At 40.4% G+C, this 24,073-nt stretch overlaps 1 protein-coding gene across 2 annotated transcripts in view; it reads right to left on the reverse strand.

The window, feature by feature from the left end:
- The window catches only part of NET1 (neuroepithelial cell transforming 1), a 62,364-nt gene that overhangs the window by 10,272 nt on the left and 28,019 nt on the right, over positions 1–24,073 (reverse strand). Inside the window, exon 1 of one of the 2 annotated variants that reach the window (XM_038530207.1) lies at positions 3,077–3,319. The exons of the other annotated variant lie outside the window; for it this stretch is intronic. Coding sequence (XP_038386135.1) covers positions 3,077–3,169 — 93 coding nt within the window. The 5' untranslated portion in view covers positions 3,170–3,319. Of the gene's footprint in view, positions 1–3,076; positions 3,320–24,073 lie in introns of those variants that run through there. 2 annotated transcript variants of the gene reach the window in all.

Raw genomic sequence — 24,073 nt, forward strand, 5'->3', positions numbered from 1 at the left:
ATTTGGATTTGGTGGTTAAGTACATTCTACAGCCCTTTAGAAAGCCATGTATCTCTTATCTTCACAAAGGATATGGCGGTCTTCTGAGTTTATCTAATCTAAAATGTCTTGATTAAGAGCTCCAGGCTAGCTCAGTCACTAGAACATGAGACTCTGTGACTGTCCTGGTAAGTGCAAGTACTAAATCAGGAAATGGGTGTGTGTGTGTGTGTGGGGGGAGACACCTCTGTACTCTTCACATGTTTTTGGAGATCCAGAAGTAAAGGCCTTACTGCCTTACTAAAAGGACATCTGTGATGAATGTTTAGGAGACACACACCAACTTTCAGCATATATACTTCAAGAGTATGAAAAATTTTAATAACTCAAGTGTGGGTGAAATGTAAAGCTGTAACACTGAATATGGTTCACTTCTACACATACAGTATTTGAGAAAAAAAATCACACAGAGAAAACTTCTGTGGCAACGTGATATGGGTTAGGCATTCATCTATTACAGGGTCACTTTAATAATTGGAACAAAAATTTCTTTTAAAAACACAGGTTAGGATTCAGCCTATGTCAGCTACAACCAAATGGAGTTTGTCTTTAGAGGTCCAGATGAACCATCTGAATGCTCTAGGTTTGGTTATTAAGAACCTAGACATCTGCCCTGCACCAAAACTATTTCAAACACAAAGTTTTTCAAGAACTGGTATTACACTCATATCTGCCAAGACGCACAGTGTTTGGAGGTGATGAGTGGAGTAGGGTAGGAGTCTACCTGCCTCACCATCACTCAAAATAAGGCTTACAAAATGGTTTTGTTGCTGCTGTTATTTCTGCTCTGGAGTGCGGCTAACAGTGCCATGGTGAATACATAAAGCTTAAAGAGCCAGTGCAGATGGTGAAACTATACACTCTCCTCAAAAGACACTGAACATCTATGAGAATAAACAAGGAATACCAACGAATTTTCCATACACAGGAACTTTCTCCTGTAGCCAATCTCTTACCAGGGCCAAAGTTCACAGACATGGAAATATACTCCAATACCTCTAATGTAAATTTATGTTGTTTATTTAATTTTTTTTTATTTAGATTAGGTTTTAACTAGACTTTCTAGTTTAGCCAGGCAATCACATGCATTATTTTAGGATATCTGCTTTTAGACAGTTTTCAATTTATTTTACTAATCCAGTTGAAAACAGAAAACTGTTAAGATGGATTTTATTTATTTTTTTAAAAATATTTTATTTATTTATTCATGACAGACACACACTGAGAGAGGCAGAGACACAGGCAGAAGGAGAAGCGGGCTCCATGCAGGGAGCCCAACGTGGGACTGGATCCCGGGGTCCCAGGGTCTCCAGGATCACGCCCTGGGCTGAAGGCAGACACTAAGCCGCTGAGCCACCCAGGTGTCCCAAGATGGATTTTAATTCTTTTACTGGAATGTACTTTGCACATAACAACAAAAACAGAAAAGTTCTGTTGTGAATGCAGTTGTTTCTGATAAAAAGGTTTTTTTCTCCTAATGACATCATGAAAGAGGATATGCTAGGAGAGTCTCTTCTATAGTTAACCAAAACAAGACACTTAAAATAAATAAATAAACAAACACCAGTACAGGGGCGCCTTGCTGGCTTGTTCAGCAGAACGTGCGCCTCCTGATCTTGGGGTTGTTTGAGCCTCACGTTGAGTGTAGAGTTTACTTAAAAAAAAAAAAATTAAATCTTAGTTAAAAAGAAAAAAAATCTATATATCTGGGTTTATCTGTTTGGGTTACGGGATGAACTATTTGGTAAGAACTTGAAAATAAGAAAAACAAAAAGAAAAAATTGTTTATAGAAAGATAAAAGAGTTATGATTATACAGGATTTCTTCCCTTTCTACTTAGAAACAATCAAATTTAGTCATTTATTTTAGGTTCTTATTGCTAGTACTAAAAACTTGACAACATTCCCAGTGCTTTAAATCCTTGGAATAAAGATATTCCAGAAACATGGCCAGTGCCAGATACCAATGGAAAAGGACTAGTTTTTGATGGTCCAAAAAATGATCAGTTTCAGTATTTATACTGATAATCACGTATGACTTGCCCTAAAGGAAATGCTTACACATTTTGAGAGAACTGAAACATGAAAGGAAAAACCAAAACCAAACAAAAACAAAATCCAAAACTAAACTATACCAAATGAAAGCGTAAGTCCTAGAGATGGCAGCTATTTTAACTACCAAAAGGCGTGTGTATGTATAATACGCGGCCTTACCGAGGTATACAACAAGCTGCACATATTTAAAATGTATAATCAGGTAAGTTTTGATGCAAGTGTAAAGCCACAAAACTATCACCACAATCCAGATTAAGAAGTCTGTAGTTAATTGAACACAGGAACACTATTTCTAACCCGTAAGTGATAATGTAGTATATACCGTAGGGTACTTATTTATAGTAAGCAGTATAAATAGAATATCCACACAGTATTAAATATCAACTGTCAAAATTAAGTAAAATGGCACAAAAATCACTTATTTTGATAAATGTTCATAACGACTTTTAAAAACCACGATGACTTTAGACAAAGGAGGGGAGAACTACTTAACTAATGATTTGATGGTTTAAACATTTTAACATATTTTTCTTTCCAAAAAAAAGTTACACACGATAAACTTACTAGATGCGCAAAGAAAAATAAAAACCAGCGCTGGGTGAGAGCATTTTAGTTGCCATTTGCTCCCGAGCGTGAACCTGCACGGAAGGTTTTCTTATGTTCCTTTTAGCCCACAGGCAGGTCCTCAGACGAGGAACATTAGTCCACGTTAAGAAGAACAAAGTGCGAAGCACGGGAGACGTGACCAACGTAACCAACTGGAGCAGCCTACACACTCAGCCTGCCCTGTCCGTATCAGTGTCGCTCCGGGCAAACCTGCCCGTGCAGGGTTCCCACAGCTCCACCGCGGAGCCGTTCACCTGCAGAGGGCTCCGAGTCCTGCATTTATTTCAACGCTCCGTCAAAAGTGGGGTTCGGGGCGACCGTGAACAAGCCGAGACCTCGGGCCAGCGCGGGGCCATCGAAGGCTGCGGCTGCCTTACCTCTTGCTCTCGGAAGGACGGATGACTAACATCCAGGACCCGGATCGTCCTCTTGATGGGCAGGAGACCTCCGACCTCGTCATGAGCCACCATGCTTCCCCCGCGCCCCTGCAGACCGTCAGCTGGAAGGGAGCCGAGCCGCCCTACGGCGACGCACCGCCGGCGCGCAGACCTCCCCTCCCTGCACGCGGCCCCCCCGCGGCCATGGGCCCCGCCGCTCCGTTCCCTGCCGGCCCCGCCGCTCCCGCCGCTGCCGCCGCCGACTGCAACTCCCGCGGCCGCAGCCAGAACCACCCAGCCCGCGGGGCCTGCGGGGGCGGGGCCTGCGGGGGGCGGGGCCTGCGGGGGGCGGGGCCTGCGGGCACGTGACCGCGCCTACCGACAGCCCGGCACACCTAGGCTCCCGCTGGCCCTGCAGGAGAAAGCTTTCCAAGTTTGGCATTTCTACTTGGAGACGAGCAGGCTCAAGGAAACCTTAGGGGGTCTTCCTCCCTTAAGAAGCATTCCGGAAGGGAAACTAATTGCCTATCTAGGTTACCTACTCTAGAACTCAGTCCCCGGGACAGTTTTCTTTCAAACCCTAGCAACTCGGGACGAACTCAGTTGTGGACAGCTTGGCTCCAAGTAAGAAAACTGCGTGTATGTACCGAAGAGAAGCCCGACTAGGCAAGGAGCTTTCAGTGCCAGCGCACCGACCCCCGCGAGGGCCCGCCCACCTGAGGTCACCCCACCACGCGGCTGTGGGGGAAGAACTGCCCTCCCTTGGATTGCAAAGGCAGCACTCTGGACACTTACAGGCTTTAAAAACTTGGTATCTGTGTAAGAGGTGTTTCACAACATATACACAAAAAAGGTGATTTCTAATAACAGGATTCTTTTCCGAATAACTCCTCTTGATATAGTCCTAAAAGAGTCAAAAGGCCGCCGTAAGAAGTCTTGTACTTTACAGGTAGAGAAATGAGGTTCAGGGAGGTGAAGTAACTGGCCCAAGTTATGCATTAGTGACAGTCTCTAAATTCTTTCCTCTCTAGAAAAACACCACTTATGTTGGTTTGGTAGGCCTGCTAAAAAGCAGATTTTCTTCCTCAACAGAACATACTGTATTCTATTTTGAAAGGCAGGATTTTATCTTAACTACTATGAATGATGTCAGTAATTTGCAAAAAAAAATTCTGTTCTCAGAATTTATTAGGATCAGAGAAATCTGAGAAGTGTATGTAGAAGGCCTTATTCCAGGTACTGTGGATGATATAAAAAATAGGTTTCATATCTGCTCCTAAAGTGTTAATAAACCACTGTGTAAAAAGTAGGCTACACAAAGAGTTAACTCATAAGAAGCAGCTCTTGAAAATTCCAAGTAAGTTATACAGCTAGCTAATAAGTGCCATAGGAGTTCAGGAGGAGAAGTGGCTTCTAGCAGTCCTCTGAGGAGAAATGGGACTGGGAAAGGGGAAAGGGTAGGCTTTCCCAAAAGAGCATGAAGAAGTAAACTCACAGATTGCGATCATGGACTGTGGGTAAGATAGATGAGCAGAGGATTATACTGAGCAGGTGAGAGATTCCAAATGGAAGTTAGGTTATAAGCTGGTCTTTCAGATGGTTTGAAAGATGACTGGAAATACAGTGCAAGAATCACAATCAGGTATCAAGAACTTGGCCTGAGGTAGGGACCGTGGGAAAGGAAAAGGATATGTACAAGGGCCAACACATCAAGAAGTCAAAGATGCCTACAATGTTAAAGTTAGGAGGGATTACCGTTAATACACATAAAGAAATAAGCAAGAATGACCTCTGAAAGAGAATTCTGAGTTTCATTTTTAGATCTACTGAGGTGGTGGAAGAACGTAAAATTGAAAATCCTGAGCTAATACTTGAAGATGCTGGACAAGAACCTGGAAGAGGCCAGAGGGCAGATTTAGACTGGGGAGCCATATACACAGGGACTAGAGTGGAAGCTAGGAGTGAATGAGATGCTTAGGAGAGAAAATCTGGACAAGAACAAGGATCTAACTTTGGAGAGATGCCAAGGGAAAAAGACTTTTGCAAAAGGAAAAGTCAGCAGAAAAGAAACAGCAAGATACCAAAGGAAGAAAAGGTATTGCTTACAGCAGAAAGGTTAAGAAGGGTAAGAAAAGGCCCATGGTTTGAGTGACTCTAAGTTTAATGAGGACCTGGAGTGTGCTAGTTCAGTGAAATCAAGAAAGAAGATAAACTAAGGAGGCTGGAGAGTGAATAGAGCAGAATAAATATGGGGCACAGGCTATTTATAACAAGTTACTAAGGTTTGTGGGAGAGAGTAACTCCTTACAGGAAGCATCAATGCTGCTGTTCTATAAATGCCAATGTATTTTGTATTCAAGATGAAGGCAATTCATCTTTTTGCTCGGAGACTTAAAAAAAAAAAAAAATAAGAATGGTGACTGGTTGGATCTCATGATCTATTCTGACCACACCTGGTCATACATTTCATGGATATGGTTGGCCTCAAGGGTGGCTGTGTGCAGAAGACAGTACTATATAGCAGGTAAGAACAGTTCTTACAGGTAAAAACACTGACCTGCTCAAGCCCTCAGAAAGAGGTGAGGCTACAACCCAGGAGTCTGGTTTAGTTTCACTGGTTCAAAAATGATGCAAGTAAGGCCAGTTGTTGATGGCCACTGAGCTTCCTAAGGGAATACAGGCCTTACACTCAGGGAGTGTAGGAAGAAGCTGCCAGTGTGACCTCATGGGTCTGTTACCTGACATCTCTTTTCACTGTTTTTCTATTTAGTTCTGATAGAGGTAAGGCCAAGATAATGAGGAGGGAGATTCCTGTCATTTCTCCCTGGTAGTTGAGGACCCAAGAGGTAAACAGAAGTCTTATAAAAATTGAAAGCCTACAGGAGCCACATAGGGTTTAATGGTGATAGTCATGGCACAAAAATTCCAGCTCACCAATCCTAAAATCTTCGTTTCCTTTTGAGTGTTCAGGGGTATGGTCTAAATATAATTTAGGCAACTGTAGATAGCATCTAAAAAAGCAATAATGAACACAGGATGTTCAATGAGCACCCTGAGTAATGAGCCTAAGAGGATTCCGACGCTAACAATGCTCCATAAAATCACAAGGCTGAAAAGGTCCTTGAGGTCATTAGTCTTCCTTCTCCTCCTCCATCTTCTTAGGAGGAAACTGAGCACCAGTAAAACAAGAAAAGGGAAATTTGTGTCCTTACCCCAGGATCGGAGCTTCATGCTTGGCCAGCTTTATGAAGTTTGTGTTATTAATTAGCACCATTTTACAAATGGAGGAGCTGGGCCTCAGATAGTCTAAGAAACTTGTCCGAAATTGCAGAGTTAACTAGGAGCTGGACAGGCCTGAGTCTGGTCTACCGACTCCCGTCACAGCACACCTTCCTGCTGAGATGGGCAGCACAGCACCGCCTGCAGCATGCTCAGTGTGCACTTGATGCGTGGTCAATGCCGGCCTCCTTCAGGGAATTGGGTCTCCTGGTCTCAGGCTAGTGTTTGTGAAATAAACGTGAATGCTTTGCAGAGAAGGAAATCATGAAACAATTGAGAGATGAGTTGCCTCATAGTCTTTCATAATGAGGCAGGTAAGTAAAAAGATAATAAAATAGTTCCAACTGCTTCAATTTTAGAGGAGATCCTATTTCAATCGTTTAATGTTATTCCCAGCTTATTAAAGCATGACTTGTACGTATTACTAATCACATAACTGAAGCACAGATTGGGTGTCTTTTCTCTGTGTAAAAAATCTAAAATTTATAAACTTAAAAACTGAGTTTTCTAGAAATAATGCAGCTCTGTAAGAGACCAGTTTTTGGTGAAAATACGGGTTTCCAAAGACCAGTTATAGTTGTAACCTCTGTTTTTCTGCTTGTATGGAGCCCTCAATACTTTCTTTCCTAAAATATGAAGAAGGTAAAAAGAGGGAACATTGCTTCCCTTCTATAGAGAAAGGCTACTTAACCTTTTTTCCTCCTTTTAAGATGAAATCAAAATTCTAGAATTTAGATAAACTAGAGCTAAAGAATAATCATTACTTTTTTTTGGTCTGGATACTATTTATTTTTATTTACTTTTGTCTGGAGTAATAAGCAATTGGAGATTGGGCCAGGAAAGCCCTAGTATGGGAAAGAGAAAACAAACTCTTAGCTCTCCGCTGCCCTCTGCAGGTAATACTGTGAAATGCAATTGCCAACCTACTTTTTTCTCCGTTTCGGCTCAGGTCAGGATCTCCTGGTTGTTAGATCAGTCCCACAGGCTCTGTGGGGCTCAGTGAGGAGTCTGGTTTCTCTCTGCCCACCCCCACTCCGGAAATAAATAAATCTTTGAAACAAAACAACAAAAAGGCAGTTACATTTGGACTAGATGCACATGAAAGAAGTTGGTAATAAAGTTATATGTAGATTTGAGAGTCTTTTAAAAGATTTTTATTTATTTATGAGAGAGAGCTCTGTGCCAAGAGCAAGAATGAGCATGGAAAGTGGGAGATGGAGAAGCAGATTCCTTGCTGAGCAGGGAGCTGGGTGGTTGGATCCCAGAACCCTGAGATCATAACCTGAACTAAAGGCAGACACTTAATGACTGAGCCACCCAGGTGCCCTATGGATCTGAGTTTTACAAAATTATTTGGATTAAAAACCTGATGGTCTCCAAGCTTTACTAAGAGCTTGGTTTGGAAAAAGATCAATCGAGATCTTTTACTATTAGAAAGACTATAAACAGGGGTGCCTGGGTGGCTCAGTGGTTGAGCGCCTGCCTTTTGCTCAGGGGGTGATCCTGGGGTCCTGGTACTGAGTCCTGCATTGGGGTCCCCGCAGGGAGTCTGCTCCTTCGTCTGCCTGTGTCTCTGCCTCTCTCTCTGCATCTCACGAATAAATAAATAAAACCTTAAAAAAAAAAAAAAAAGGAAAGACTATAAACAGAATACCTGAGAGGCTAAGAAGCTTGGTATTAGCAAAACCAGAGTTCTTTTTCCAATAACACAAACAGCAAATAAAATGGGGTATTGGTGCTATTAGTGGTGACTTTTATCTCAAGTACAGAGGATAGCAAGTAACACCCAGGATAATGTAAGATCACTTACACTTGCAAAGTAAGATGCCGAATGGGATTTTTCTCATTTGTCCCTGAAACTCAGCTAAGGCCCGAACCTTAAGACAAATGGTACTATGTCCTGTGCCCAGCCTATTTCCTCAGCCCACTTTTACTTCAATTGTTGCTACAGCAACCAGCTGTACTCGGCAGTTCTTGCTCCCCACTTTGGGCTTCCTGAAGGGAGTGTAGTATTTACACAGGAAGCCTGAGACTGTAAGACTAACATCCTACAGGTGAGCCACTGACTAATGGAGCACCGGGGCTGGTCGATAAGTGCTCCCTCTTCAGTCCTTCGACAAGACAATTCTGTGATGTATCTTACAAGGCTCTTCAGGAGGTTCTGGCAAAAACGAGCCTCAGCTGCCCAGTGGTGACCAGCTTAAATGCAGGCACTTGGTATTAGCTACTTTCTTCTGTTTCAATTCCCCATTCCCTGGAACCACATCTCAAAATGTCTCAGGCTGATTTCTGAAAGGAATCCAGCTAGGACACTGACACTGATACTGGCCCTAGAGACTAGACATACAGAACAAGATTCTGGAAAAAGGGTAATGAGGTCTATAGTTGCTGATCGGTACAGATGGCGTTAAGCAATGGCCCACAGAGCAGTTGTGGCATAGGAAAAACATCCTATCGGAACTGCAAAGGTTGTAGAATTGGTGGTCTTCTCTTAACTGTTTCAAAGGCTTTGAAAAAGCAGCTGGTAACTTTCATAATGTTCTCAGTGTCATTACGGTGAGAAGGGGCAAGTGGGAGCCCCTGAAATTCTATCCCCTATCCCAGAGTCAAGATGATGAATGGAAGCAATATTGCACACCAAGGGAAAATGCAGAGATAGTCACCAAAATTACAGTGGGCAGGAATGACAGTCTCCAGTACATTTTCATCCAATTAATTCATGGGGCTCCTACAATGAGATGGACCACGATGGCCAACAGTGGACTACTGTGAATTTAACTGAAGTGGTAGCTTTAATCTCAGCTGTTGGGTAAGATGCAGATCTTTTATTGGAACAGATCAAGACATCCTCTGGCATTTGATAATATGGCTATTGATCTGGCCCGTGTGTTCTTTCCAATTCACATTAGTGAGGAGGATCAAAAGTAGTTGGCTTTTATGATGGGAAGGACAGAAGTTTCTATTTCATGTCCTGAGGCTATTAACTTTTCTCTTCCGTCAGAGTCCTAAAGGACCTTCCTATCCACAGAACATATTAGTTTAGTAAACTGACAACATCGTTCAAACAGAACTTGGTGGGCAGGAGATGGCAAGTATTCTGGACACCCTAGGAAGTCAAATGAAAATCCGTGAAAATCCTGGGGCTCTCACATTAGAAGAGTTTTAATCAGTCCAATGGCCTGAGACTTTCTGAGATCTCTCCTCCAAGGTGAAGAACAAGTTGTTGTACCTTGCATTCCCTAGCACTAGGAAGGACTTTACCTGTATCTGGAAGTTTTGCTTTGACCCATTAATGGAGTAACCTAAAATGCTTTGAATGGAATCTGGAGCAAAAGAAGTCTCCGTAGCAGGTCTAGGCTGTGGTGCAAGCTGTCCTGCTGCTCAAACCATGTGACCCAGCCTATCTGATAAAGCCTGAGGTCTCTATGGTAGACAAAGATGCTGTGTGATATCTCTGGCAAAGCCAGGAAAAGAATTGCAATGCAGGTCCTTAGGGTTCTGAAACTAGGCTATGCTTTTCCACGGCAGGAAATCACTTGCTGTTTGAGCAGCAGCTCATGTGCTAGCAGCTCTATTACAGAATGAGGACCTGCCCATGGAACATCATGTGATTAATGTAATCAGAGCTGTCCAAAATGAACAGGGTCAAGCCTACTAAGTCACGAGGTTGGGCAGGTACAATGGCAATCATTTATATGATGGAAATGGTCTATGTGGAGTTAGGCCTGAACAACACCAAAAGGCCTAAGTAAATCACATAAAAAGATGTCCCCAACTGTCCCAGTACACTGATATTACACCTTCAAGCCTTCAGTTGTTGGTGGTGAGTTCTTGATAACCAACTGATAGAGGAGAAAAACTTCCCCTGGTTCCTGGGTAGATTAGCTTCATCTGTTGTTATAAGCACTACTACAGACTCCCTACTGCAATGCAGTGCCATTTAGGGATAATCTTGAAGGAGAAGGGTACAGGGAAACAATTCCAGCAGGCAGAGCTACAGGCAGTTGTCCAATTTATACAGGAGAAAGGGCAGGAAATACAGATATATACAGGCTCCTGAGAAGTAGTGAATAGCTTGGCTAATTGCTCAGGGCTTGGAAGGAGCAAGATTAAAACAAGGCTGAGAATTTGGAAAGCAGCATATAAATGGACCTATGGAGTGTGCACAACGCGAGAGGATCTTTGTCTCCTGTTATCAAGAATACAAAGGTACTAGTACCTTGGAAGCATCAGGTAAAAACAATGATTTATCCTGTGCATATCAACAAGTCTCTCTCCTAAACCATCACAGTGCTAATGGAAGAGGCCCACAGAGTGCGGCTGTAGCACGGGTATGAAGGGTATGTGCAGGTCCACCAGCAGAGCCCTCTTTTACCAAGACTGACTTAACCACTGCCACTGATGAATGCCCAACCTGTCAGCAGCTAGAAATCTGGCCAGATAGTCCCATTCTCTGGGCAGACTTGGCAGCTAATTGATTACATCAGACCCTATTTCTAAGAGTGGGCAGTGGTTCACACCTGCTGCAATGGACACCTCCACTGGACGTTGAATTTCCTGGTCTATCTTCAGGGCCCCTGCCAGCACCATCCTCTAAGGGCTTGTATAGTGCCTGCTCTACTTGCATGGGATCCTAAACAAGTGGGTCAGACTTCAGAACCCACTTTATAGCAAAGGAGTTACAGCAATGGAAAGATAATCACTTGATCCATGGGTTCCTCCATATTCCCCATTATCCAGAAGTAGACACCTTAACTGAATGACGTAATTGTTTATTAAAGATTTAGCTACTGCAGCAGCTCAGTTAAAATTCTGCAGTGTTGGAACACTGTCCTTCAGAATGTGGTCTTGTGAAATAACCTATATATGGTGCTATGTCCTCAACAGCTATCATACTTGGTCCTAGGAATCAAGGGGTGGAAGTAGAACTGATCCCTCTCATCATCACTCCCAGATGTGGTGCTTCCCAGTTACAACCTGCTCTGTAGCCACCAAGGCTCAAAAAAGGCAAACTAGGAGGTCAGACCCCTCAAGGATGAAGGTGGAGCAGGCAACTCAGACTCTGAAGTGCTGGCCAAGGGTGAAGGAACGCTATCACAGTAGTGGAGGAGTAAGATGCTCATCATTTAGGGATTTGTGTAGCAGCAGACACTGTAGCTTGTTGCTCTGTATCTGCTTGTTGCAGAGTTGGTAGCTGGCCACTACCTAGAAGCCTCTGTGACAGACGGGATTTAAAGGAGTCTATGAGCACATCTCCACAGTACAGAGTGTACACAATCAAACAGCATTTGTATCCTCCTCCTCCTCCTCCTCACATTCCCTAACCCTACCCTTTGATTAGTTGTACTACAAATCAATCTTTCTGCTCCAGGGCTTCTTGAATGCTTTATGAATATACAACCTACAAAAATACTAGGGTGCATATATCCTACAGGGAACCTGGACCAACAGATGAACTGTTTCTTCTCTGCCTGTGAGGATGCTCTATGTGACTCCTCAGAGGCCTAGCTGCCAAACCAACAAATCGCCCTGGAACTTACTTTTCCTCATTTTCCCAGTCCCTTATGTCCCCCAAATAAAAAATCTACATAAAAGCCTCATCTCATGTTCTACTTTCTGGGGGAAACGTAGACTAAGACCCCCGTATTTTTTTTTTTTTAAAGATTCGTTTATATGAGAGACACAGACTGAGAGAGAGGCAGAGACACAGGCAGAGGGAGAAGCAGGCTCCTCACAGGGAGCCCGATGTGAGACTCGATCCCGGATCCTGGGATCACAACCTGAGCCAAAGGCAGGCGCCCAACCGCTGAGCCACCCAGGTGTCCCATTATTATTATTATTTTTTTAGATTTATTTAAGAGAGAGAGAGAGAGAACACACACAAGGGGGGTAGGCAGGGGCAGAGGGAGAGGGAGAAGCTGACCTGCTGAGCAGAGAGCCTGATGTGAGCCTTGATCCCAGGACCCGAAGATCATGACCTGAGCCGAAGGCAGACAGACACTTAACCTACTCAGTCACCCAGGAGCCCCAAGACACCCATATTTCTAGTTCAATGAGTTATGAGCAAGTGGCACCAGCCACTAGCTCAGGGTGAGACAAACCTATTTTGGGTGGTGGAAGAGGAGGAGGAAAATGTCTTTCAATTACAGCTTTCCTGCAAGACTTACTCATGAGCATCTGATCAGAGAATGAACCATTCATGCCCACAGTAGCCATCTCCAATTCAGCAGAAAAGGACTCAGAAATAAAACTGTTGGTGTGGGGCCTATAGTTTGCCTGGAAAGAAACTGTTCTCTCTTCTCTCCAAGCTTTCCTTCCCTTAGGGACTTTCAAGAGGAGAGAGAGCCAACATGGCACTGAGCCCACATGAATGTCTGGTTCCTCTAGTACAAAGAGCAGAGGTGAGATTGAGGGCATAGTCTTGCTGGGGTGGCTGCACCCGGGTGGGCAAACAACAGCACGTACTGAAGGGTACATGGTATGCTACTTGCTAGAGGACATCCAAAAGACATGGCTCATCTTGCAATAAACTATCATCACTACCTTGAGGAGTTTGACAGGAATGGATCCCTCATTAGCAGGATTTGGTGGAGCCATTACTCATTCTCGCTGATCCCATAGAGGATGAGATAGAACAGAAGTTACAAACCAACACCGAAAGGATTGTAATCTCATCCAGTAAGGTAAAGAGACTCTTTCCTATTTCTCCTTTCACCCTTGGAGGAATCTGGGTCTCAAAAAGGTGGGAAGGAGATGCATGCAATAAACAGAATACAAATCTCTTCTACAAATTTCTAGGTTTGCAGACAGATACAATCTGGAGACAGATATGCCTCCACTTCATGAGGGCGAAGACTATATTTTGTTCTCTGAGTGTCTAGCACACAGAAGGAGCTCAGTAATACAAGAATGAATGAATGAAGACCAAATATGCTGAGGAGTGGATAAAAAGAGCTATGAATCAAATTTGAGATTAAAATTTTATCATAAATACAGAAAACAGAAATGGTTATACAATTTGTACAAGGTCACACTAATAGTTACACACGTGGGTTGAGTCCAAAACTTTGCAACTTCTAAACAATCTTTACTGGCCCTAGCATAATTTCATTTGGTTAATGGTTTATTTTATATTAGTTAACAAAGCAAATAGAGGGAGATGTTAAAAGAAATAGAAGTAGTATTCTCAGAAAGGTAATAGAGGGAAGTACATTAATGAAAATAAAGACTATTATGGGAAAACAAAAAATTAGAGATCTTGGAAATAAAATTGTCAAAATTTTATTTATTACCAAAATAGAAATGTAAATAGGCTAACTAGCAGAATAGACACTAATGAGGAATTAGCAAGCTAGAAAATGAAGTTGGGGAATAGCATACAAGATTAAAGAGATGGAAAGAAAAAAAGAGTTAGTAAACATAAAATAATTCCAGATTTTCTGGATTCTTCCTGAGTTCTAAAAGCTACAACCAGAGTAAGAGGATGAAAATAATCTGAAAACAAAAAATTTTACAAGGCATTTCTAAAAACAAATGTATGTAATTCTTTGCAATTAGAAGGTCCAAAATATGCCAAACAGGATTAACAAAAAAATTAATGAAAAATATTAAATAAATGATCCTATCAAAAGATAAAAACAAGAGACAAAAAAAAAAAAAAAACCAACCCAAACCCTACAAGCTGTGATGAAATACACATAAAATTTACAATTTTAACTATTTTTGAATATTTTATTTATTTGAGAGTGAGCGAGAGAACATGAGTGGGGGGAGGTACAGAACAAGGAGGAGATGCAGACTCCCTGCTGAGCAGGTACTCCCTCCCCCATCATGACCTGAGCCTAAGGCAGATGCTTAACCAAATAGGCCTGTCAGGCACCCCCCACTTTAACCATTTTGAAGGGTAAAGTACAGTAAGTAGGGCTCAGAAGGATTAAGTGCACTCACACCATTGTGCAACCATCACTACCACCATCTTCCTTCCCAAACAGAAACCCTATACACATTACTGTGCCTCTGGTAACCACTATTCTGTTCTGCTTCTATGAATTGGACTATTCTAGGTACTTCATATAAACAAACTCATACAACACTTGTCCTTTTGTGTCTGGTTTATTTTGTTTAACATAATGTTTTCAGGGTTCATCTGTGTTGTAGCATGTAATCAATTCCTCTTTAAAGTTGAATATTCCATTGGATGTATGTATCACATCTTGTTTATCCATGAGGAAGTTTCTTTCTATTCCTAGTTTGTTGGCTATTTTTTTTTTAATCACAAAAGAGTGCTGGATTTTGTCTTATGTTTTTTTCTGCATCAATTGAAACGATCATGAGGTTTTCTAGTCCTGAATTCTGTTAATGTAGGGTTATTACATTGGTTTTCATTTATTGAACCATCCTTGCATCCTGGGAATCAATCTCAGTTGGTCTCAGTGTATAATCCTATTATCATGCTGAATCCACTTTGCAAGTATCTTCTGGAAGACTTCTGCATCAAAACTTATAAGGGAATAAAGGATATTGGTCTATAGTTTTCCTGTAGTATCTTTGGCTTTGGTATCAGGGTATTGTTGGCCTCTTCAATTTTTTGGAAGAATCTGAGAAGGACTGGTGTTAATTCTACTTTAAATGTTGGGTAGAATTCACCAATGAAGTCATCTGGTCCATGGCTTTTCTTTTTTGGGAGGTGTTTTGATTACTTATTCAATCTCTTTAATAGTTATAGGTCTATTCAGATTGTCTCCATGATTCAGTCTTGGTAGGTTTCTAGGAATCTGTCCTCCTCATCTAGGTCATACAATCTGTTAGCATAAAATTGTTCACAGTTCTCTCTCATAACCCTTTTTATTTCTGCAAATTGGTAGTGATGTCTTTATTTTCATTTCATTTTCATTTATTTCATTTCATTTCTTTAGGTCAATTTACCTAAAGATTTGTTGGTTTTATCTTTTCAAAGAACCATATTTTAGTTTCATTGATTTTTCTCTATTGTTGTTCTATTCCCTTTTTAATTTAATGCCCATCAAATCTTTACTTTTTCCCTCCTCCTGCTAGCTTTGAGTTTAGCTTGTTCATCTTTTTCTAGTTCCTTAAAGTGTGAAAATAGGTTGCTCATTTGAGATCTTTTTTTTGAGAGAGAGAAAGAGAGTGCATGCACGCAAGCAGGGGTTTGGGGGAAAGGGAGAGAGAGAAAGTTAAGCAGGCTCCAAGTCCAGAGTAGAACCCAGTGTGGGTCTTGATCTCACAACCCTCATGACTGAGCCAAAATCAAGAGTTGGACACTTAACCAACTGAGCCATTCAAGTGCCCCAAGATCTTTCTTCCTTTTTAATATAAGAGTTTAGAGCTATAAATTTCCCTCTTAGCACTGCTTTTGCCGCATCCCACTAGTTTGGTATGTTTTGTTATGTCTTCATTTCCATTTGTCTTAAAGTATTTTCTGATTTTCTTTGTGATTTTTTTTCTTTGACCCACTGGTTGTCCAATACTGTGTTGTTTAATTTCTACATAGTTGTGAATTTTTCACATACATTATTATACATAATATAGTAGTAAGGTAATCTGATACGAGATAGTGCTAAAATTTTCCTTCTATTATTTCTAGTTTCATTCCATTGTGATTACAAAAATATTTTATTTTTGTAATCACAATGCAATTTTGTAATTTCAATCTTTTCCAATTGATTAAGGCTTTATATGGTCTATCTTGGAGAATGTTCTACATGCACTTGAGAAAAATGTATATTCTGCTCGTTTTGGATAGTGTTCTATAGATGTCAGGTCCAATTGGTTTACGGTGGTGTTCAAGTCTTCTATTCCCTTATTAACTTTCTGTCCGGTTGTCTATCACAACAGTGGCAAAAATTTAAAACATTAAAAACATTCAGGGTTGAGAAGAATGCAGAGATATGTTTTCATAAACTGATGAAGACGTATAAATTTGTCAAACTACTGGAAGGCAAGTGAACAATATTATCAAAATTGAAACTTGTAACCCAGCATTTCTACCTCGATATCTGTATTAGAGACACAACAATGGTTCCTCTGTATACAAGAAGACACACTGTGGCATTATTTTTAAATTTTTTTTAAAGATTTTATTTTTTATTTATTTAACAGAGAGCGCAAGCACAAGCAGGGAGAGCAGTAGAGGGAGAAGAGATGCACGCTCCTCGCGGAGAAGGGAGCCTCCTGTGTGGCTTGATCCCAGCACACTGGGATCACGACCTGAGCTGAAGGTAGGTGCTTAACTGACTGAGCCACCCAAGCACCTCTGCAGCATTATTTTTAAAGTGAAAAAAATGGAAAAGATATTAAAGGGCCATTCTTTAAGGACTGGTTAAATAAATTATGGTACTTTATACTATGGAACAGGAATATGGCAACCAAAGAATAAGGTAGCTTTATATGGTATTGATAAGACATAAAGAGAAAAAAGCAAGCTATAACACATGTATAGTAAGATCATATATAGGTAACCATTATATACATTGCGTGAAAGTACTTAAATAAACAGAAAGGAACCTGGAACACATCAAATAGTAACTGGCTACTTCACAGGATGAAGGTGATACAAGGAAACTTAAAAAAAAATATTTAATTTTGAACAAGGACAATACATTCTTGTATTACTTTTATAACTGAAAAGTAGATACAAGCATTTAAATGCACATAGTCTAGGAATGATTCACAGAGGTCTAGGAATGATTAAGCATAAGGATAAATAACTCTGGATACTTCAGTGGCTTCTTAGAGCATTATCAGGAGTAATTGTTTTATGTTTAACTTTTATGTTTTTGGCTAAGAAGAACCATTGTCTTGTATCTATCCTCTGTTCCTCTTAACTTTCATTACTTGTGCCAGCAGTTGGCTTCATTTTCTGGACCTGTGTCCCACAGAAATAATATTTTATTATATTATCTTACAGGGCAACCAGCAGAGACCATAAGTTACATCAAAATGGAAGAAGGGGGAGCAGTAAGTTAGCCTTATTCATAAGATAAGCCACTAGGGGCTCCTGGGTGACACAGTGGGTTAAGCCTCCAACTCTTAGTTTCAGCTCAGGTCTTGATCTCTGGGTTGGTGAGAACCAGCCCTGCATCAGGCTCTCTGCTCAGTACAGAGACTGTGTGAAGACTCTTTCTCCCTCTGCCCCTCCCCCTGCTCTCTCTAAATAAATCTTTAAAAAATATAATAAGCCACTAGTTTTAGCATGCCAGCGAGCTTCAAATTATTCAAATCTGTGCCTCAGAAAAATCACCAATTACCTGTCATGGTTCTAAGAGGTGGGTTTGTCAAAAGTGAGATTTTATTAAGCCAGGAACTGACAAAAGAGTATTATAATTCTAAACAATCACAAATGTTTTTAAAATCATTTATTAGGAATAATATATATAACTCATTATGTTTAATCTAAAAGTTACAGTATACAAATACTCAAAGTATAACCCTTTAATATACTATTTAATCAGAAAGTGAAATCCCTAAATCTGAACATTCTGAAAAAGAATGAACTATTTATATATATATATAATCATTTCCTTTGAAGAGTTCTGGTTTGTTTTTTGTTCATGACTATCAGAGCTAAAAAACTTTAGCCATAAAAATATGACTCAGTATTACTCATCCTGGTATTATTTGTAAAAAGTCACTTTGGACTCTTTACTATCAGAAGAAAAGGGCAAGGTTATGGTTGCTAACAACACAGCTGAGAAACACCTTTGAAAAACAAATACTTTGTTCCTTTTAAAATGAATAATTTTATATGTAATATAATGGTGAGGCAACCTGATAAAACAGAGTGCTAAAATTTAGAGACAAATTTGATTAAGCAACCACAACTTCGCAACAAAATAGCCAAAGATCCCCTACATGACAAATTCTTAACATCAGTATTACATTCCTAATGTAAGATATCCAAAATCAAAACATGTAACAATGCTCATATTACATGTTTACCTAAGTCCAAAGTCTTATTGGATTCATTTAACCTATATTATCTGTTCATTCATTAAATATTTACTGAGCACCTATTATGTGTCAGGCCATGGGGCTAGGTGACTGAAGTAGAGGTAAATGAAGCAATGGCTGGAAGCAGCAGTCCTCAAAAGACCATACAAAGTGATTAGTATATTACATAATCACTGTTGTATTTAGATGAAAGGCCACGCAAAACCAAAACAGGGCTGGGAGAGTTGGCAGTGTATCTGTTTCACGGTGTGTTTTGGGGGAGAAGGACAACCTTAAGAATGTCACATTCTAACTTAATGGTTTTCTAACCCTGGCTATACTTAAGAATCACCACAACAACTTTAACAACAAAAACAAAACCCAAGGGACACCTGGGTGGCTCAGCGGTTGAATGCTTGCCTTTGGCTCAGGGCGTGATCCCGGATTCCCAGGTTCAAGTCCCACATCAGGCTCCTTGCATGCAGCCTGCTTCTCCCTCTGCCTGTATCTCTGCCTCTCTCTCTCTCCGTGTCTCTCATGAATAAATAAATAAAAATCTTAAAAGAAACCAACAACCAGATGTTCCTAGGTCCCAAGGGCACCCATCCTTATTCCGCCATCTCCTCACATTTACACAGTCCGGGATAGGACCTAGCCATACATTTCCTCCTCTAAAAACTCTCAGGTGACTCTGACCTGCAGTCAGAGTTGAGTTGTTATTTTCAAGCTATAAATATAGCTTAATGCTACTGTGATCATCAGAACTTCAATGCTGACCTCCTTCCTCCTCATGAAATCCTAATTTGTTCCTTCTCTATTCAATTTTCCCTACCTAGAGGGCTAATGGGAAAAGTAACCAGCCCAGGTTCGTGGGGGTGGGATACAGCAGAGGTGTAAGACTCTGGGAAGGGTTCCTGGATATAATGCCTGAGTGGGGATAGGGAGGCATTCTTCAGGCAAAGAAAATAAGGATGTAGAAGGGAAAGGAAACAGGGAGTATGATAAGAAGAGAGATTTTGAAGAGATGCTGCAGGAAGCTCATACAATGGGGATTACCTGTTAAGTAATATCTGGGTTTTATCTTTAAAGCAATGAGTAGCTACTGAAACAATTTAAGCAAGGTACCGAACAGACCAAAGAGGAGCAAAGAGGAGCACCTGGGTGGCTCAGTTGGTCAGGCTTCCCGACTCCTGTTTTCAGCTCCGGTCATGAGAATGAGCACATGTTGGGCTCCACCCTGGGCATGGAGGAGTCCTCTTGAGATTCTCTCTGATTCTCTCTCCCTTCCTCTGCCCCTCCCCAACTTGCATGCACGCGCATGCTCACTTTCTAGCTCGCTCTCTCTTAAAAAAACAAAAAACAAAACAAAAAAAACAGACCCAAGAAAATCAATACAGCATCATAAAGAGGCTATAGGCAGGGAGGCCAGTTACAAGGCTGTATCTCTAGAAGCAACTGGATAAAGGGTCTGAAAATCAGGACTGTGATCTAGCTTAGAGATTCAGATTAGGGAGTCATCAATTACAGACAGCTGAATCTGGCGAGTGAATGAACTCTCCAAAGAAAGATAATTAAGTAAGAAGAAAAAAATTGATGAAGATGAAACATTAGGAATGCTTTTTTCATTTCCACAGCCATCAGTCTCATTCCAGGCTTCCAGACTCTGTACCAGGCCCTCACTAACCAGTACTTTCTACAGAGATGGAAGGACTGTAACCACAGAAAATCAGTTCAAGAATCCAGAATGTCCTTTCTGCTCATTTTCATAGATTGATAAACTCTTCAGCCTCCAAACTGAGTGGCCAATTAGGCCTCTGTACTACTTCATTTCTTAGTTCTTCCTCATATATTTGACTCTTTCCAAATAATATGTTTATTATTCCTTACACTTAACTCATTTTAATTCTTGACATGCTCCAATCCAATGACTATCTCCATTGTACACGCCCCCAACTGGGGTGTCTGGTTTTTCTCCAATCCAATGATAATCTCCATTGTAGACGCCCCCAACTGGGGTGTCTGGTTTTTCCCAGTTCATATTCACTTTCATAAAAACTCAACTCCAAATCAAAACCTCCCCAAATCTTCTATTTCTCCCTCCAATTCCTCTTTTTAAGAACACTATCATACTTCTGTAATCTATGCAGGCATGATTTTGTCCTGGTTGGAAACTAAGTATAGGACCTGGAACACTATGGGTGCTCCATAAAATATTTGTGGAATCAAAAAAAAAAAAAAGAAAGAAAGAAAAGAAAAAAGAAAGAATTTAGAGCTGACCCTAGTGAAGTTTTGAGTATACAAAGATGATATTCAATAAATTATTATTTCAAATTCATTCTTTTCTTATCACAGTTGTATATGATTACTTAGGTTTAGAAGAAATGGAGATTATATCATGGCATGCAAGTGAGTCTGGTTAATGTCACCAAATTTTTATAAGGATTTCTTTCTTGAAGATAACTCCACAATTTGAAGAAGCTAGTAACAGTACATGCAAATGTATAATCATTGCCCCAAACTTGATAAATTTTCAAAGACAATAAAAAGCTTATCTTTTGGCTAGTTGATGAATATTGGTATCAGTTCATAACATATGACCCTAAGAATTATAGCAATTTAAATAATTCCTGTAAATTCAATGTCAATAATATGTGATCAAATTATATTAGGTTCAGAAGAACGCTAAATTTGCCTTTCACCATTGGGAATAAGATACAGAAGGCATAATTCTGGCTTAAGGTGGTGGCAGAGACATAGTTTTACAATTTTTCCAAATCCTTCAGAACAAGGACAGCTAGGCCAAAACCCAAAGGTTATTATGAATAGATATGTAACAAGGTACATATCTCCATTAACTCCAAAATACAAGTTAATATGGATAAACTACCAACAACTAACTATAAGATTTATATGGTATCAGAAGAGAAAGCAGAGAAAAATAAAATATCTGCCAGGTCTGAGTAGAGAGGAATCCTGAAACCATGACAGCTACTGGCTGCAGCTTCAGAGAGCACAGTAATTGAAACCGGGAAGGGTTTTATCTCCTCAAGTGTAGCAGTAAAGGGTTCAAGGCTGGAACACATGAGCTTAGAAACTTTCAAAGCTCCCTTCCGGGACAAAGCCCTACACTGTGGCGCAAGTTCTGGGAATAGATTCAAGTCAAGAGGAATAGAAGTGACAGATACACAGGAAAGAGTTCTGAATAAAGTTGAGGAGGGAAACAGGTCCTGGAGAGCTCAAAGTCTATCTATATCTACCATTTGTTAAAGTCAACAGAAGAGGAAGCTTTAGAGTCATGAAGCTAGAAAAGCTCTACTGACGCACTCCTCCTTTCTAAGGCCATTTTCCTGTGGTAATGACCAATAGAAAAGAATCACAGTCACATCTCTATGAAATTTTCATGAAGAAAAAAGGTATAAGGGAAAAAATAATATCCCGACAAAAAAGAAAAGCCTGGTAGAAAAACATGCTCATAAAAAACTGTAATATTCCAATATTAGCTATTAAAGAGTATAAATCAGAATTAGAAAAGTGGTAATATTAACAATTAGCAATAGAGGAAAATCAAAACTTGAAATCAGACATAAAGGGTGTCCCCACGTCCTCTCAGTGGATGATTTCATCTTCTAGGATGTGCATCTTCTCTGACTCACTGTTATTGATCAGGTTTTGTGACTCTGTAACGGCAAATATTAAACTGCAGAAAGCTGAAAACAGTGCAAATACATTTTGCAGGTAGAGCTACAGATGAGGACATTAATCTGTTTTCCATCTAATTCAGCAATCTTATTCCATCATTCTTTCTTTTATTAAAAAATATTTTAATTAGTTTAGAGAGAGACAGAGAGCATGAGTGGAGGGGCAGAGGGAGAAAGAGAAGCAAACTCCAGGCTGAGCGCAGAGCCCCTCGTGGGGCTCCATCCCAGGGCCCTGAGATCACAACTCCAGCCAGAAGAAGTCAGACACCCAACAGACTGAGCCACCCAGGCCCCCCTTCACCATTCTTTCCTTCTTTCAGTAATTAGAATACTTCAGTGTTTCCTATAGTCGTTTGATTAGCTTTACCATTCTGTTGGTTCACTCATTATTATGTTAATTAAGTCTTTGACAGGTCTTCACTCTTTAAAGTTAAAAAAAAAAAAAAAAGGCAGCTAGAGCAACTAACCTAGCAAAACAGGAAACTCAATCTACAACAAAATGAAGACACAGTATTTCCCCCCAAACCTTTTCTTGGCCAGGCAGTGACAAATAGGACAGCTAGGAGACCTACAGGGTTATCAAAGGGAAGGCAACTGGGCTTCTCTGAGAGCACTGAGGACAGGGAACCCCTCACGAGCATGCTAGTCTGCGGACAGTAGTCTAACCTGGGAAGGACCCCAAGATCAAATTCTTGGGCTGAGCAAAGATCCTGCAGTGCTATAAAGGTTAAGCAGTCTGCGGCACTTAAACTCTTGAAGATAACACTACTTTGAAAAAAATACTAGGAGTAGATCCAAATTGAGTGGAACAGAGCAACAGAAGCAAAGAAAGAAAAAAAAAAAAAGCCCAGATAAAAAAGAGCAGAAAAGAAAAAGATCTCAGAAAGCCTGAGGCTGTACTGTTAAAAACCACTTTGTGCAGACAACAGAAGAGGGAGCTCTGGAGCAATGAAGGTGAAGACAGGGTAAAAGGGCTCACTCCTCTCACCTTTAAGACAGGAAAACTTATTCCACTTCAAAAAAAAAAAAAAAGAGCAACAGAAAAGAATCATGAATCCTATTTATTTATTTAAGATTTTATTTATTTATTCATGAGAGACAGAGAGAGAGAGAGAGAGATAGAGAGAGAGAGGCAGAGACACAGGCAGAAGGAGAAGCAAGTTTCCTATGGGGAGCCTGATGCAGGACTCAATCCCAGGACCCTAGGATCACTTCCTGAGCCGAAGGCAGACACTCAACTGCTGAGCCACTCAGGCGTCCCCATGAATCCCTTTTAAAAGTATTATAAAGATGCAGAAAATGTGAAGTAGAATAATATCTCTATAACATAAATTAAAAAAATTATAGAAGCTATGGAAGAACACAAAACTCAGAAATTAGATGGGCAGAGAAAGCAAGATTTGTAATGAGGTGACAGACTCAAAAACAATTAAAAATAGAAGAAAAATTATTTCAGAATAAAGAAAATCTATCTACTGCATTAAGAGAAAAAGAAGACAAAAGGGAAGACAAATTTAAAGACAGCCTGGGTGGTTCAGTCAGCAAAGCATCTGACTCTTGATCTCAGCTCAGGTCATGGTCATGAGGAGTTCAAGCCCCGCATGTTGCTCTCCATGATGGGCATGGAGCCTACTAAAAATAATAAAAATAAAAATAAAAAAGATATGAGCAGATAAAAAATATTTTTAGTGATAAATATAAAAGAAAAAAAATCCAATCCAAGTATAAAAGGCAGGGAGAGGACAGAAAACAATGGAATAGAAAAAAATGACAAAAACTATGAGGAAAAAAATGTTCCTAAAATAAAAGATGACTCAAAAATATGTATTTATAGTAACTTTTCAACAGTAGCATTTTATGCAGAAATTAATGGAGTAAAATATTTAATTATCAAGGAAAGAAAATGTGAGCCATGGATTTCATCCATTCAAACCCTTCAAGTACAGTGACTGCAAATCAACCAACATGAACATTCGGTAACTCACATAATACTGTCCTCATTAACAAACAAGTCCTCTGAATTTTACTCAAGTCTAGAGGAGGGGTCAGCAAACTCTCTATAAAAGGCCAA

This window comes from Canis lupus, chromosome 2, assembly GCF_011100685.1.
Source record: "Canis lupus familiaris isolate Mischka breed German Shepherd chromosome 2, alternate assembly UU_Cfam_GSD_1.0, whole genome shotgun sequence".
NCBI classification, from domain to species: Eukaryota; Metazoa; Chordata; class Mammalia; order Carnivora; family Canidae; genus Canis; species Canis lupus.